At 34.3% G+C, this 15,249-nt stretch overlaps 1 protein-coding gene across 1 annotated transcript in view; it reads left to right on the top strand.

Moving 5' to 3' along the window:
* Positions 1-15,249, top strand: part of LOC141431703 (uncharacterized) — a 50,496-nt gene that overhangs the window by 15,031 nt on the left and 20,216 nt on the right. Inside the window, 5 exon segments of the mRNA XM_074092886.1 lie at positions 5,625-5,771; positions 8,950-9,138; positions 10,722-10,872; positions 11,536-11,667; positions 14,694-14,861. Of these exon segments, the coding sequence (XP_073948987.1) occupies positions 5,625-5,771; positions 8,950-9,138; positions 10,722-10,872; positions 11,536-11,667; positions 14,694-14,861 (787 nt within the window).

The raw sequence follows: 15,249 nt of genomic DNA, 5'->3' as shown, positions 1-15,249 counted from the left end.
ATGGAATGTGGCTGTCTCACTGTGACGTCATCCAGTGTATTTCGTAAAAAGATTAAAAAAAATTAAATACTCATCCAAATTCAAAAACAATGAAAATGGTATCTTAAAATATCCTATTCTTTCCAAAAATAAAATAATAAGTATAGGTTATTTTTTTTGGTGCATCCCAATTCTGGACTCGAGTACCTATAGCTAATTTTATCCACCCAGAGAAATTTTATACTATAGGAAATCTATTAAAGGAATGTACACTGCTGCGTTATATTATTCACCAGATAATGCCCGTGACTATGTTGCGAATAATTTCCGGGATAAAAATCATTCTATATCCTTACCAGGATCTCAAACTATCTCTATACCCAATTTCATTTAAAACAGTTCAGCGGTTTTAGTATGAAGAGATAGCAGACGTACAAATAGACAGGCAAACAGATAGAGAAACAAAGTCTAGTCTAATAGTTATTATTAAAGATAACGATTTTGATATAAAAATGGCGAAAGTTTGGACAAAAGCTTAAGTTAATTAGCACCGATATACCCAAATGATTAGTTCTCACTGTACTCTAATTTATGCTGAACCTTTTATTTATTGCGACGAATTTAAGGCCGAACAATTAATATGCACTTGATGACGAACGATATAGTAAAGACTACCTATTTAGTTGTTGCCAACGTTTACATCTTCCTTGTTTGTGGGTAATAGCCAAATGTAAACAATACTCTTTGTTTTTATAATATTTACTGGTATCAAAACCCTGCCTGAAGCAGAAAATTACAAAAATTATACTTTGGAAAATAATCTATATTTATTTGATTCGTTCGATCTCGGTATGGTCGACAAAGTAAAGAAATTAAGACCGCGTAATTGCATTTGGCATGTTTTATATATTTTGAACTCTTTCCCCTTCTGATGTGGCTTAAAATGGCATGGCTCTTTTTAAAGGTCGCCCGGTACCTCGGCAGAGGGCTAAGACTGAACGTAACGCCGAAGTGATCAAAGGAATTTTTGCTAATAACAAGGTTTTGTCGATGCCTAAGAGTAAGAGTATTTCGTCGGGAGATTTGACCAACACACGTGTTTGTAATGCATGTTATGGTTCTGTTTTGTGTAGTCTGCTTAGCACGCTAGTTTACTACGTCATATATTAGGAAGTTATTCAAATAATCTATGCTAAAAATACCAGGTAATTTGTCATGTAACCTTATGTTAGTATGATGTTTGTTGTGGATAAGTTAGGTACGTACCTTAGTTTTTTTAAGTAAGACGGCAAGTTGTAACAGATTTTGAAAGACTATCCCTGTTTCAAGTGTTTGCTTTTTTGTTGTTTCTTTTCTGTTATGAATTTCAATAAAAACCATCTGAGTATGTGATTTGATTGAAAACTAAGTCAAAAATGTTTCCTGTCTTTTTTAGCCTTTAACTAACTGAAACAGGAGAGCGAATACTCAAAAACAGCTGATCTGATTACGTACAAAATAGTTTTCATTTAAATAAATAAGCTTTACTTTTATTAAATGTTATTATAACGGATAACTCACGTCTTAAACCGAGTTTAGCTCGACATGTTTCGGGCTATTTCGTAGCCCTTCCTCTCAGGAGCACGCGAACCGGCGGCTGCCGCAACACGCTCACTACGCGCCACCGCTCTGCCCCAGAGCATCATGTTCAAAAAAGCTTTACTTTGTATATTTTTCTTTTTAAATTTTTTGAAGCCACGGTTGAAATGTTAGAGGGAGGACGACATATTTTTTTAACTTTCGGAGCGATTATTTCCGAAAGCATTTAGTGAATATATGAAATAAAAGTTGTGCAAGATCCTTATTCCTTATGTTCGAGCGTTTATTCTTTATGATTTTCATCAGCACGTTTTTGTTAACATACTTAGTAGAAGATTTTGAAACAGTTTCCATGCCGGTTATCTAGTAGAAGTACAGGACGTCAAAAAATAATCCTTTATCACCACATTCTACACAACTCACTCTAAAAAAATGTGACCACGAAAATGAAGCGGTTGAAACGCTCGAACAACGACCAACCAACTCAATAGAGGTAAAGCGAAAAAAAAACCTTTTACATGTACGGGAGGTAACCAAAAAAAGTTTATTTTTTTGTTTTTACGACTTTGTCGGCTGTCATGGCTTTGTCATGGCTGACCATAGTATGTAATTTCAACAAAAAATATTGACTGGATTTAGTTTTCGGTATAGAGCGGGTTCTGTAGGGAGTTGAGTATGTAAAATCAAAGGACCGCATTCTGTGAATAGTTTTGAACTCAGAAATTATTATGATTCTGAATGTTTTCAGGAGGTCCGGTGGTCCATTTTTTTTATACCTCAACCCCTAAGACATCATGTAAATGGACTGAAAAAATGCCCTGATAATATCCCATTTTTACAAGCTTTCATTTAATGTTTGTATGTATGTATTTCTGTACGTACTAGCTATCTATTACGTATTTGCTCAAATGAATATAAATATGTAAAACTTTTATTTATACTCTATATATATATGCGTCCATTTTTAGGGTTCCGGAGCCAAAATGGCAAAAATGGAACCCTTATAATTTCGCCATGTCTCTCTGTCTGTGTGTCTGTCTGTCTGTCTGTCCGTCCGCGGCTTTGCTCAGGGACTATCAATACTAGACAGCTGTAATTTTGCACGGATATATAAAACTCAAAGGTGACTGACTGACATAGTGATCTATCAACGCACAGCCCAAACCACTGGACGGATCGGGCTGAAATTTGGCATGCAGGTAGATGTTATGACGTAGGCATCCGTTAAGAAAGGATTTTTCGAAATTCCCACGGGATAGGGAATAAATAGGATTTATATTTTCACTTTAAAATGGCCCTATTTCCGTAACTATAATTATTAGAAACTTCAAATTTGGCATGCAAGTAGGTAATACTAACAGCTAAAAACCACTTTCAGGATTTTACGAAATTCCCACGGGATAGTGAATAAAAAGGATTTGTAATTTCACATTCAATTATTGACCCTTTTACCGTAACTATAATTATTAGGTACTTCAAATTTGGCGAAAAAGTAGGTAATACTAACAGCTATAAACAATTTTCAGGATTTATCAAAATTCATATGGGATAGGGAATAAAATGGGATTTATATTTTCGCTTCAAAGTGCCCCTAACTCCGTAATTATAAATATTAAAGACTTCAAATTTGGCATGCAGGTAGATAATACTAATAGGTAAAAACTATATCAAAGATTTTCCGAATATCCCACGGGATAAAACGAATAAAGAGAATTTTATATACCAACTGAATCAGAAAACGCATAAGCTAATCCAATAATACTGGGTACTGGAGATTTGGCAAACTGATGTAAATCTGGTAACAATTATTTAGCAGTTACATCCTGCTCATCCTGGCGAGGATCGTCTCCGTAGAAGGGAACTCCTCAAAAGTTAATGGCACACGCAAAATTTACATGATTGTTAAATTTCAATGACAATGCGTGCCTGATGCTGCAGCCAACGGAACTCCTCAATCTGATAGCATAGACGAAATTTTACATGTACGTTTGATACTATTTATGATAGCTACTTTTGTGCGCCATGCAGTGCACACAAATGACAGAACCAACCAGGAGTCAAACTTGTCTAATGCTGTTGACGGATACTCGCTCAGGGCTGATTAGCATAGATACGAAATTTTAATGTACGTAAAATCAAAATGAACTGAATTCAATTACTTTGCCCACCCGCGACTACCATGCAATGCATGTTGTGCAGTTTATGCCTCCACACTGTTGAAGAACACACAAATCAACAAATCCATCTATCACCACCACCACTTTACACTGACGCATTTCGTAACTCAAACCAGAGCTCATTTTCAGAGCAACACAACCGTTCAAACTTGGCACCTGGAAAAGTGCAACGGGACACAATTTTTGTGATACTTTTGTGCGGTGCACTACTTTACAATTTCTCGGGATATAATCCTATATGGTGTAAAGTAATGAGGTCGCGGGCATAATGAGGGCGCGTAGTAGGTACTTTAACGTTTTCTAAAATTTCAACCTTGAATCAGCGAAGCAGGGTTTCAAAGCTGGTAAGAATCATAATTAATTACGTATGTAGGTTGATACAATTTCCATGTAATCCTCCGAAAATTAATCAAAACACGAAAAAAGGATCGCAGAAAGTAAATGTATGTTACTCCAAATTTAACGCGAGCGAAGCTGCGGGCAAAAGCTAGTGTAAACTTTGCCGACAAAATGGTACAATAAAATTAAAAAAAAAAAAAAAAATTTACCTCCCATAGACGTAAAGTGGGGGTGATATTTTTTTTCTCTTCCATCCCTATGGTGTGGGGTATCGTTGGATAGGTCTCTGGCTTTGAAAAATAATTGTCGATTGTTACTTTTGTCCTCTAGGGGTAGGACGAAAGAAACATGGTTAGAATCGAAAGTAAAACCCATGAAACACCACTTTACTAAAATTATCTGCATAACCTATGGTCACTTCTTTCTGTTTCATATAAGTTTAGGTACTTTAATATTTGGAATTTACGATGTCTAATTTTTTCTGAAAAAAAAAATGCTTTCTATTCTTCATGATCCTAAGCGCCATTTAAACTCGATTCCTGTGAACATTTAGAGGGAGAATTGGGTGTAAGTTAATGATTTTTGGCGTACCTTATGACCTCAATGCAATTTGTCAGTTTTTTGGTCCAGCCCGGGCGTTGTGTAACTTTTGTACCCATCCCAGTTTTTCTCATTTCATACGTCCTTATTTAGCAAAAAACTAAATGATTTGCATAAAAATAACTTAAAAGACTGTATAACTAATTTAATAAAGCATTACAATTAGTAGTAGTCTTTTTGACGACCGGATGGCCTTGTGGTTAGAGATCCTGACTACCCGGTCCCGGGTTTGATTCCCGGCCGGGGCTGATATTTGTATGAATAATACGAATGTTTGTTTTCGGGTCTTGGATATTTAATATGTATTTAAGTATGTATTTATCTATATAAGTATGTATATCCGTTGCCTAGTATCCATAGTACAAGCTTTGCTTAGGTTGGGGCAGGTCAATTGGTGTCAAGTGTCCCATGATATTATTATATTATCGCCCTTGTGATAAATGAGCGCCAAATAGACCAATCTTAAAATTATACTTGAATGGTACAAAATCGTGTTAGGACCTGTAATTTTTCTTGAGGTTTAGATAATAGGGTTGATATCTGGTTACAAGCAGAGAAATTATATTTGCGAACTCTCGACGCCTGCATGGTGGTATTTTGATCACTGCATAACTCTACAAAGCTGTTGTTACTTGCAACCCGCTGTTAGGTACTTTTATCCCAGGTCTCTCCTATAAAAGCTTATAAAAAATGGATATTATGACGAAATTAATTATTAAAATGTCCCAAAAGCAATTTTTTCAGTCCGATCACATGATGTTTTAAGGGATGGTGTATATAAAAATGGACCACCGGCCCTCCTGGCAACATTCAGAATCATAATTTGAAAGCTTTTCTGAGTTCAAAACTATTCACAGAATGCGGTCCTCTAATTTTGCATACTCAACTTCCCTTAGCGCCTGCTCTAGTATGTCCGGTTATTTAACTGAATGTATATTTTTTTGTTTTCAGATCATAAATCAAAAAAGTTTCCCGTTCTTGTTTTTATCCATGGAGATTCCTTTGAGTGGAGTTCCGGAAATCCCTATGATGGTAGAATTTTGGCATCGTATGGCAACATAATGGTTATAACCGTTAATTATCGTTTGGGAATTTTAGGTAAGAACAAATTATGTATTTTTTCCGACTGATTTATGGTGTAAGCATTTGTATACCTACTCTGTATTTTTTAAGCATGGATGACCCCAAAATCCACCGTTTTAACCAACTCTGATATGTTTTGAAAGCGCGCATCAAATGTAACGTTAAGTAGGTAAGTACGTAATTAAAAAATACGTAGTGGACTTGGTCGATAAGTATTGTACCTAGGTATCATTTAGAAAGATGCAAACTGGAATTGTTTGAGAGAGCATTCTTACTTACTGTAGGATAAACGGTAAAACTTTATACAGTGATTCAAGAGAAGTAGGTTAACTTAAATATGAACGATCCATTATCAATTACTGATTAGACGTAAGGTTGGTCTTGCTCACGTACGTCCTCTGAATCACCTCAGTTCTGAAACTATTTAGCTGATTTAAATAATGCTTTTATCAATAGAAAGATACACTATCCCTGATTGACATTAGACTACTTACTTTAAAAAAAATTGCAAACTTTCCGCAGAATAAAAATAAGTTTCAACTTTGAGGCAGATTTTAAAAATTATTTCAATAAGTAATAGAAAGCTTCAATGTGTCTCTAATCGACAATCAAGAACATTAAAATAGATCATAACAGTAATTCATGTCCCGCGGGAACTTTACAATTTCTCGTGACATAATCCTATATCGTGTATGAAGTCGCGGGCAAAAGAAACGCGTAGTATGTACTTTAACGTTTTCTAAAATTCCAACTGTTTGAGCTACATACTAATAAGGCCTAAACGGGCATTAGGACTACGACAATGTTTAGACTAAAATGCTTTGCGACTACCATGCTTTAGGGCTAAAATGCATTTTACCTAAATCGCGTTTTGCCTAAGATATTTCTATTAGAAATATACAGGTATATTAAGTATTTTTTTTATTTTTGGCTTTATCCATGCAAAGTTTTTAAAGAAAAATCAAATTTTGTAGTACCTATTCTTTATAGCATTTGGGCACAAAGATAAAAATCGATTAAGAAGAACTATTTTTACGTTATTTCGTACACATTTGACAAAAAAAAGAATCGATATGGTAGAACTTATATTATGTTAAAAGCTATATATTATTATTTTACAAATACATCATTTCTCTTCGTATTTTGCAAATCTTGTTTAAAAAATATATAGGCGATATTTCATCCCTCTGTAACTTTTCAATTTCGATTTTATACTTCGAATTGAACATAACGTCGATTTTTCTTCGGCAATTACCTTCAAATAAAAACTGCTTGAGCTTCAGGGCTTGCCACTGCGATTCTCGTCGCAGCTTGAACAGGAAAGGGACTAATCTCGGCTTGGCCTTCATTCTGGCGTTTAGTCGCCTGTGATAGCCTTCTAGACAATTATTCGTCCTGTGAACTTCATTTGCACAACTGATGAGTTCGGGAATCTGGCTTATCCATTGCTTCTCCATGTAACAGGCAAATTGGACTGAGGAATCTGAATTTTCATCGAATTGTGATTTAATTATTTGCCAAACTTCCGATATGTATTGAGGTGGTAGAAGCGGTAAGTTAGCACAGAGCGTAGTTTCCTTGTTTCCTTTGGCCGTTGCGTTGATGACATGCCTAAGTTTTCCGCCTTTTTCCAAATTGCTTTTGCATAGTGATAGTAGCAACCAGTTACGGATATACCAGGAAAAACAAATTTTAAAGCCTGTGTTTGAGCAATCTCATAGTCACACTTGTATTTTTTCATTTCGATTCCAAAATGTTCTCTTATTAGTTGAAACATTCTGATGTATGTCTCTTGCTTTTTATCTGGTAGTAGGCAGAAGATCACCGTACAATATTTACTGTGTCCTTGTTGTTGGTATTTATGTCCATATGGATAGTGTATAATTGATAAAATATCGGCACACTTTTAAACGTCCCGTCTCCGTAAAAAGTTGTATCTTTTTCAGCAAAATTATTTATAGTGGTTTTTGATAATTTATTGGATAAAATCAGTATTTTATGATTTCCTTCACCGTCGTTACACACAAGAAAGTTATCAGCAATTATATTCGGCACCTGTACTTCATTCAAATTTGTGCAACGGGTTTTTTGAACTTTCAAAAATCTATTCCTTGCTCTGTATAATGAATCTTTTTTAGATTTAAATACAGCGGGCATGTTTATTTCCTCTTTTACTAAATTTGCAGGTTGAGGATTATCTAAAACGATACTTTCGAATATTTTAGGTATTGGACCAAATGATTGGCAAACCTGTGTTTTGCTTTTATCAATTAACACAGAAACAATGTTTCTCTCGTAACTTTGCACGCACGTATGTACATTAACGTTCAAAACGTCGTTGTTCGAATTTATTTTAATAGAGGCACTACATTCGTTCCTCTTAGAACATCGCCATAATGAAGACCCGTCTTTATTCGATTTATTAATGGAATATGAGTAACCATCACATAATAAATTGTTGGTACCTTTTTTATTCTTCACGAATACTATTTTTTCGTTTTGATCCATTATTGCGTGTTATTTAACAACCTAGTCCAACTAAACATGAACAGAGATCACTTGACATATTATACATAAGCTTTTAAATTAATCTACTTATCATACATACTTCAAAACCTAAGTGGCCAGCACAGAGTACCTTTTATAAGTAGCCAGATATTTAAAACGCAAAGGATGTGAGTGAGTTTGCATTACTAATTGAAGTATAGGCAAAACGCGAATTAGTCCAATTGCGTATTAGGTACATAATAGATACAGGCGTTATGCAAAATAGACTAACAGCAAATTAGACGGATTAACTATATAGCTTAAATGCCTACAAGATAATGAAGTTTAGGCAAAACGCGAATTAGTCCAATTGCGTGTTAGGCACATTATAGATATAGGCGTTATGCAAAATGGACTAACAGCGACATAGACGGATTACTACATGGCCTAATGCCTACTTGAGACTGAAGTTTAGGCAAAACGCAACATAGGCAAAATGCGTTTTAGGCAGGCGTAGAAGAAAGGGCCTGATTGAGCAAACAGTTGAGGTTATTATTATTACCTGTATGATGTGTTATTTAGTGGCGTGAAATTTGGTATAATGCCTGCGAATCATTTTAATAAATCGAAACCAAAGATCCTTTAAATAAATGTAATTGATAATATTGATAATTTCCATCTCTACTCTTATGCTACACTTTTGTAGGTTTCATGAAACCGAGCATGACAGAATACGTTTACAACAATAATGGGCTCCTAGACCAGTTGGCTGCGTTGCAATGGATCAAAGATAACATCGAAGATCTCAACGGCGATCCTGACTCCGTGACTTTGATGGGGCACGGAACGGGGGCATCCTGCGTCAGCTATTTGATGCTTTCGCCTATTTCTAATGGTAAGAATCCTGCTAATATTATAAATGCGAAAGTTTGCAGGTCTATTTGTTTTGTCTATTTGTTACTTCATCACGTCTTAACCGCTGTGCCGATTTAGATTAAATTCAGTACACAGATAGTTTGAGTCCAGGGGAAGGACATAGGATAGTTTTATCCCGGAAAATGACATAGTTTCCGCGGGATAGCGATAACCGAATTCAATGTGGACGGAATCGCAGGTAACGGCTAGTTAAGATTAAAACCCGTAGACGAGATGAGAAATATATTAATTTAGAAATCAAAAATAATTCATGTGAGAATAGGTAATTAATTACTTTCTAACGTGATTTATAAGTAGGTATTGTAATATAATACAATCCAGCAACAAAAAAGTACCTAAGAGCTTTTTGAGGATGAGAATCCTAGTTATTATCAAAGAAAACTTCCGAACCTTAAGTGTTGATACGTATTTGCTCCATTAATTTCACTTTGCCATAATTAGCTTTGAAGGTTTTATCCTCGTAAAGTCCAAGGTTGACTTAATTATTTGAATTTAGATTTGTTGTTTGTCTGACTGAAAATAATTACATGTAATTTACATAAATACCTTTGATATTTTCAAGTAAGCACACTTTATTGTAATGGAACAAAAAATAACTAATAATTGTATAATTATTTTTAACTGACAAAAAACGGAGGAGGTTCGACGCGAGTATACATATAATATATATTATATGACCACGCATAACTTTTTACAAAGTAGTCTGATTTTGATAATTCTATTTTAATTGGAAAGAATATACTCCGAGGGTGGTCCCATATAAATTTGGAAAAAAAGTCCTACCCTAAGAGTAGGAAAACAGGGGATGATTGATTGTTCAGTCACTGATTGTAATGTATTTATTACCAGGCATAACTTTTTATTAAGTAGTCCGATTTTGATAATTCTTTTTTTTTTGATATACTTTGTTGTTAGTATTATATAAATTTAAAAAAAATACCCCAAGGGGAAAAAGTATAAAATAATCTTGAACCAAAATAATTAAACCGAAAAGCAAAAAATAAGAAACTTTTTATTTATTTAAGCTTAATCTAGGTAATAGTCAAGGGCAAGGATATCGAAACGGTAAACGTCACAAAAATATGTATACACGACTTTATGCACTAAACATTAAGGCCGTGTGTACATATTTTTGCATTTTTGGCCGTGTCGATATTTTTGCCCTTGACTGTACTAGTTTAAAGTCGGTGCCTCAGCACGAGCCATCAGGAAACGACCTATATAACTAGTGCTATCCACGAAGACGCGTGATTTTGTCAAAATTAGGCATTAATGATATTGCAATAAGAACCACGGCACGCGTCATCGTGAATGATTCTACCTATAGTCGTCTACCCGATGGGCCTCTATCGTACTGGCTCGTGCTGAGGCACCGACTTAAAACTAGTACCTTAGTTAAGGTTAAATAAATAAAAGGTTTATTATTTTTTGCTTTTCCGTTTTTCTGGTTCTGGCGGTTATTTTTTTTTGTTTAAAAGTTTTATACATTAGGCAGTTCCGTACCTAGTGAATCATTAGTAATGATAGGCTTTGTATTTGCAGGTTTATTTAATCGAGCTATACTTATGTCGGGATCAGCCTTGTCTGACTGGGCGCTGACTAAAGATCCAACACAGTATACTCTGCAAGTGGCACAAAGTCTCGGCTGCAATCCAACGTCGAAAAACCTAATGTTATGTTTGCAAAATGCATCGTAAGTTGACCTGCAAAGAATATTATAATGAACAATGTAAAACTAAAAGTTTGTTTAGTTTTGAAAACTTTTTTCTTCTTGAAAAGAGCTTTTTTTGTGTAGGTAATAAAAGTACTTAGGTATGTTATACGAGGTTTAGTCAAAAAAACCGTCGATATCTAGTTCGTTTTTGGGTTCACATGAATACACCGTATACTGTTGTACATTTATTTACATAGCCTATCAAAAATATTTATGCTGTTTTCCCAATATGAACACTAAGACAGGTATATACTCGTATTAATCAATTTAACCATTCTTTCATTTTTTGTTCTAAATCCAATCTGTCTTTTGCACTAGAAGCACCTATTATAATGAAAACTGCCTTGGATACTTTTGCTAATTAACAAATATATATATACACATATATATATATATATATTGTTAGTTAATAAACTTTCAATCTTTTGCCAATACTTATTTATGCATACTTAATTTTATCTTTATACTTTATGTATTTGAAAATCACGTAAATTTTCTTTTGATGACGATGATGCCTAGAAAAAGAGTTGAGTCTAATGATCATCAAAATAATTTCGAAACTTCCATGATATTCTTTATTCATACTTTTAAATTCAGATCAATTTGGTATTCTATTTTAACATTTATAATCACATTTTTCAGCTTAGCAGATATAAAACATGTTCAAATTCTGGCAAGAGAATTTGAAACACCACTCGGACCAGTCGTTGCCGGCTCGTTTATACCGGACACGCCTTTCAAGATCATGGCTTCTTACCCTAATCTCTTGAGCAAGTAAGTTTATTATGTAATCGATTAAAAGATAAAATATCAAAAAATGGGTACATGAAAGACTTTCATTGCGATGTATTTGTTGACGACCGGATAGCCGAGTGGTAAGAGAACCTAACTACAAAGGTTGAGTTCAATCCTCGGTCGGGGCACATAATTCATCATCCCAGCCTATTATAAGTCCCACTGCTGGGCACAGGCCTAATAAAAATATACGAGTGCTTGTTCTTGGGTGGGTTTGGGTATTAAATATTTATCTAATTATCAAAGTATCTGTATTTATATGTGTAATTAAATATGTTTGTCCATTGTCTAGTACCTAGCCAAAACACAAGTTTTGCTTACTTTGGGATTAGCTCAGTTTAGTGACGGCCTACCGGCTTGAATCTCAAAATTTGAGATGTGAGACAGACTCCAACATTTTATTTTTAGCTCAAGTTCCTACACTGCAGCAAATAATTATAAAAAATATCTATTTACGAAGAGGGATAGGGAGCTAGAAAACATATCTCTAACGAAAACCGAAATATGGTGAAGCTCGTAGCGTGACAGTAGACCATACACTACTATTAAGTGTTAATTGTCCCGTGATATTTATTTATTATGTTGTGAGATATGAGGTTTGACAATGAAGGCTCGTCCTAGTTTGTGAATGACACGCTTGCCAGCGTTCCCGACCTCCTAAAAGCTGCATTTTCGACTGCTCGCAATGCGTCGGCGCACACGAATATACGCGGTAATTATGTACGAAATGTTTTTTAGTGAAAATATTATTTTTTATTTTGTTTTATATATCAAATATACAGCCTTATATATTATTAAAAAAACTTTTGTTTGCTTGCTTGCGTACAATTTTCTATTTAAAAACTTATTACTTCACTCAGTTTATTTATAAATTTGATTCAAATCTTACAAGTGAATTGTAACCCACTTCCATTGTCATAGTCTTTGAGATTTGGTACGTATGGTCCTGTGTTATGACATTAAAATAACCAAGTAAATATTTATAATCAACAAAAAGCTTGCGATAAAACTCTTAGGTACTCTAAGTATGAAACTTGTATGTAATATGTCTATTAGTTTTTAATTATTTATTTTGCACAGCGTATCTAGCAATGCGATTATTTCTGTTTGGCTAATAATTGTTACCTTATGCATGTGTTTATAATTTCTAGAACGCTATGTCAATGCACAATGAGAAAAGAATTATGCACGAGACTAGATAACGTATTCGCAATTTGAACCAAACATCAATCAAGTGAAGTTCAAATTATGATTTATTTATGTCCTCAAGTCATTTTGCTTGTTCACATGCAAGTGTTATGAAAAAACGATTTATGTGGGAATTATATTTAGGATCGACCACATGGATGCGCATAATTAGCAATGTTGTAACCATCCTTAGTGAAGTCACGTGAGCTGTGCATCACGTTGGTTTATATTAAGGACGTCGCTGCGTTAATAAAATTTTAGTGTTCCATAACCAAACGCTTCAAACGAAGTCTGATTGTTGTCACTCACGTGACCGCCCGTCCGTCCGTCTATCCGTCTGTCACACAGGTTTAACAGGTAATAAACGATTGGAGCTCTGTCTTCAAATTTTCACAGTACTATACTAAGTATCATGTCAACCCAAAGCTATGCAAGTTATCAAAATATATTTTTAAGGGAGGGTCCCATACAGAAAAAAGGGTGTGTGAAAAAAAAATTGGCATACCCATCGAGAGCGAATAAAGAGGAAAAGCTACCAGTCAGCTTTTTTTTAATTTGTGCCAAGTGTAAAAATATATGAACTTACTTACTTAAAATTTGTTGATAACGTTTATTATTTATTATTATGTATTTTTTTATTAAAATAACACAATTTTCTTGTACTAAAACCAGATTGTTATTTGAAATCCTCTCATTTTTTGAAGTTGGTTAGAGCTTGTCTAAAACAAGTCCCTCACTCAACTAAATAAGTTCATTATGACTAGTTAGACAGCAAATCTTACAATAAACCGCCTGAATCCAACGGGGAGCAACATCCCCGTTAGACTCAGGCGGTTATTGTAAGATAAGATTTGCTGTCTAACTAGTCATAATGAACTGATTTAGTTGAGTGAGGGACGCGTCCTTTTAAATTAGACAAGCTCTAATACGATCACACATTTTGTACATTTTGATAGGGCACTGCTACCACTGGATATTTATACAGCCGTTAAAGCGTACTAAACTTAAACATAATATCTAAAAAAAAATACGGAACCCTCCATCCAGGAGTCCAACTCACATTTGGGCGGTTTTTTTATCTTCGGTCTACTAGGTCGTATATCCATACTTCCATATAATATTATAAATGCGAAAGCAACTCTCTGTCTGTCTGTCTGTTACGCTTTCACGCCTAAACCGCTGAACCGATTTTGATGAAATTTGGTACAGAGATACAATAGACCTTGAGAAAGAACATAGGCTATCTTTTATCGCTAAAAAGAGGCTTTAAGGGGTTAAAGGGGTTTCAAATATTCATTAATTTTATCATTATGTTTATTCCAAACAAATTAAATGGTATTTTCAATGTACGGCATCCAATAGCCTAAATTTAATGACATCGCCTATCACGTAAAAAAATACGGATTTCGCAATACATTTCTTGTCTTAATTAAACTTTAAACTATAATAAAAATCATAATACAAGTTATTTTCTAAAGTTGTAGAACTAAATTAGCCCAAGATGAAGAATGGAAGCTGTGGTTTAATTTTTTGCTCCTGTTACAACGGCGGTGTTATATAATAATATTATATATTATATACTGTGTCTATAGGTTTTATACTTTCAGTTAATATAAAATTTTCTTATTAAATCATTTTTTTTAATAATTAAAAATAGCCTGTCCAGGATTTTTTTAGCAAACCCATTTCTAATATATTTTCTAATATGATAAATTTATCATAAAATACATTTTGGATTTCGGATCTTAGACTCTATGTATGTTTGGAGCATCGATATGGTCGATCCTTTTTTTTGAAAACTTGTTTTTATTTTCCAGATATCAACTTCTGTGTGGAGTCACTGAATATGAAACTTACCACGATTTTGGTGCCATTGCACTAGAGCATGGAATCTTAGAAACTCAGCGTGATGATTTTATTACAAAATTTGCAAAGTTAATATTTGAAGGAGCAGAAGAAGTTGCTTTGAAAGAAATATTAAAACAGTAAATATTCATTTAATTATTGATTTTCACTTCTTATGCTCTAAAAGTAGGTCATGTAGCCTTAAAGGCGGGAGTAAAGCGAGTACTTTAGTCCCTAGGGTGTAAAAGTAATTATTTTTTTAATCTACTTCGTGTGACTCAGATAAACTCAAACAGCCAGTACTTGCTTAGTTTTTGGCATAAAATATTATTGTGTGTGGACCATTGGACGAAAATGTTACGTTCTCAGTCTACGTGGTCTTAGTTTTATGCTTTTTCCGCATAGCAGGTGGCGCCATTCTATTTATTCCAGGTTGTGTATGGACCATTTCGCCGATGCGAATTTGTTATATCTGTGTCTGGTTGGAAAAAACACTTACCGCGAAAACTTTGAAATTGTTGTAGAGCG

Source organism: Choristoneura fumiferana, chromosome Z (assembly GCF_025370935.1).
Source record: "Choristoneura fumiferana chromosome Z, NRCan_CFum_1, whole genome shotgun sequence".
Taxonomy (NCBI): domain Eukaryota; kingdom Metazoa; phylum Arthropoda; class Insecta; order Lepidoptera; family Tortricidae; genus Choristoneura; species Choristoneura fumiferana.
This window is presented reverse-complemented; position numbering and strand designations above follow the sequence as displayed.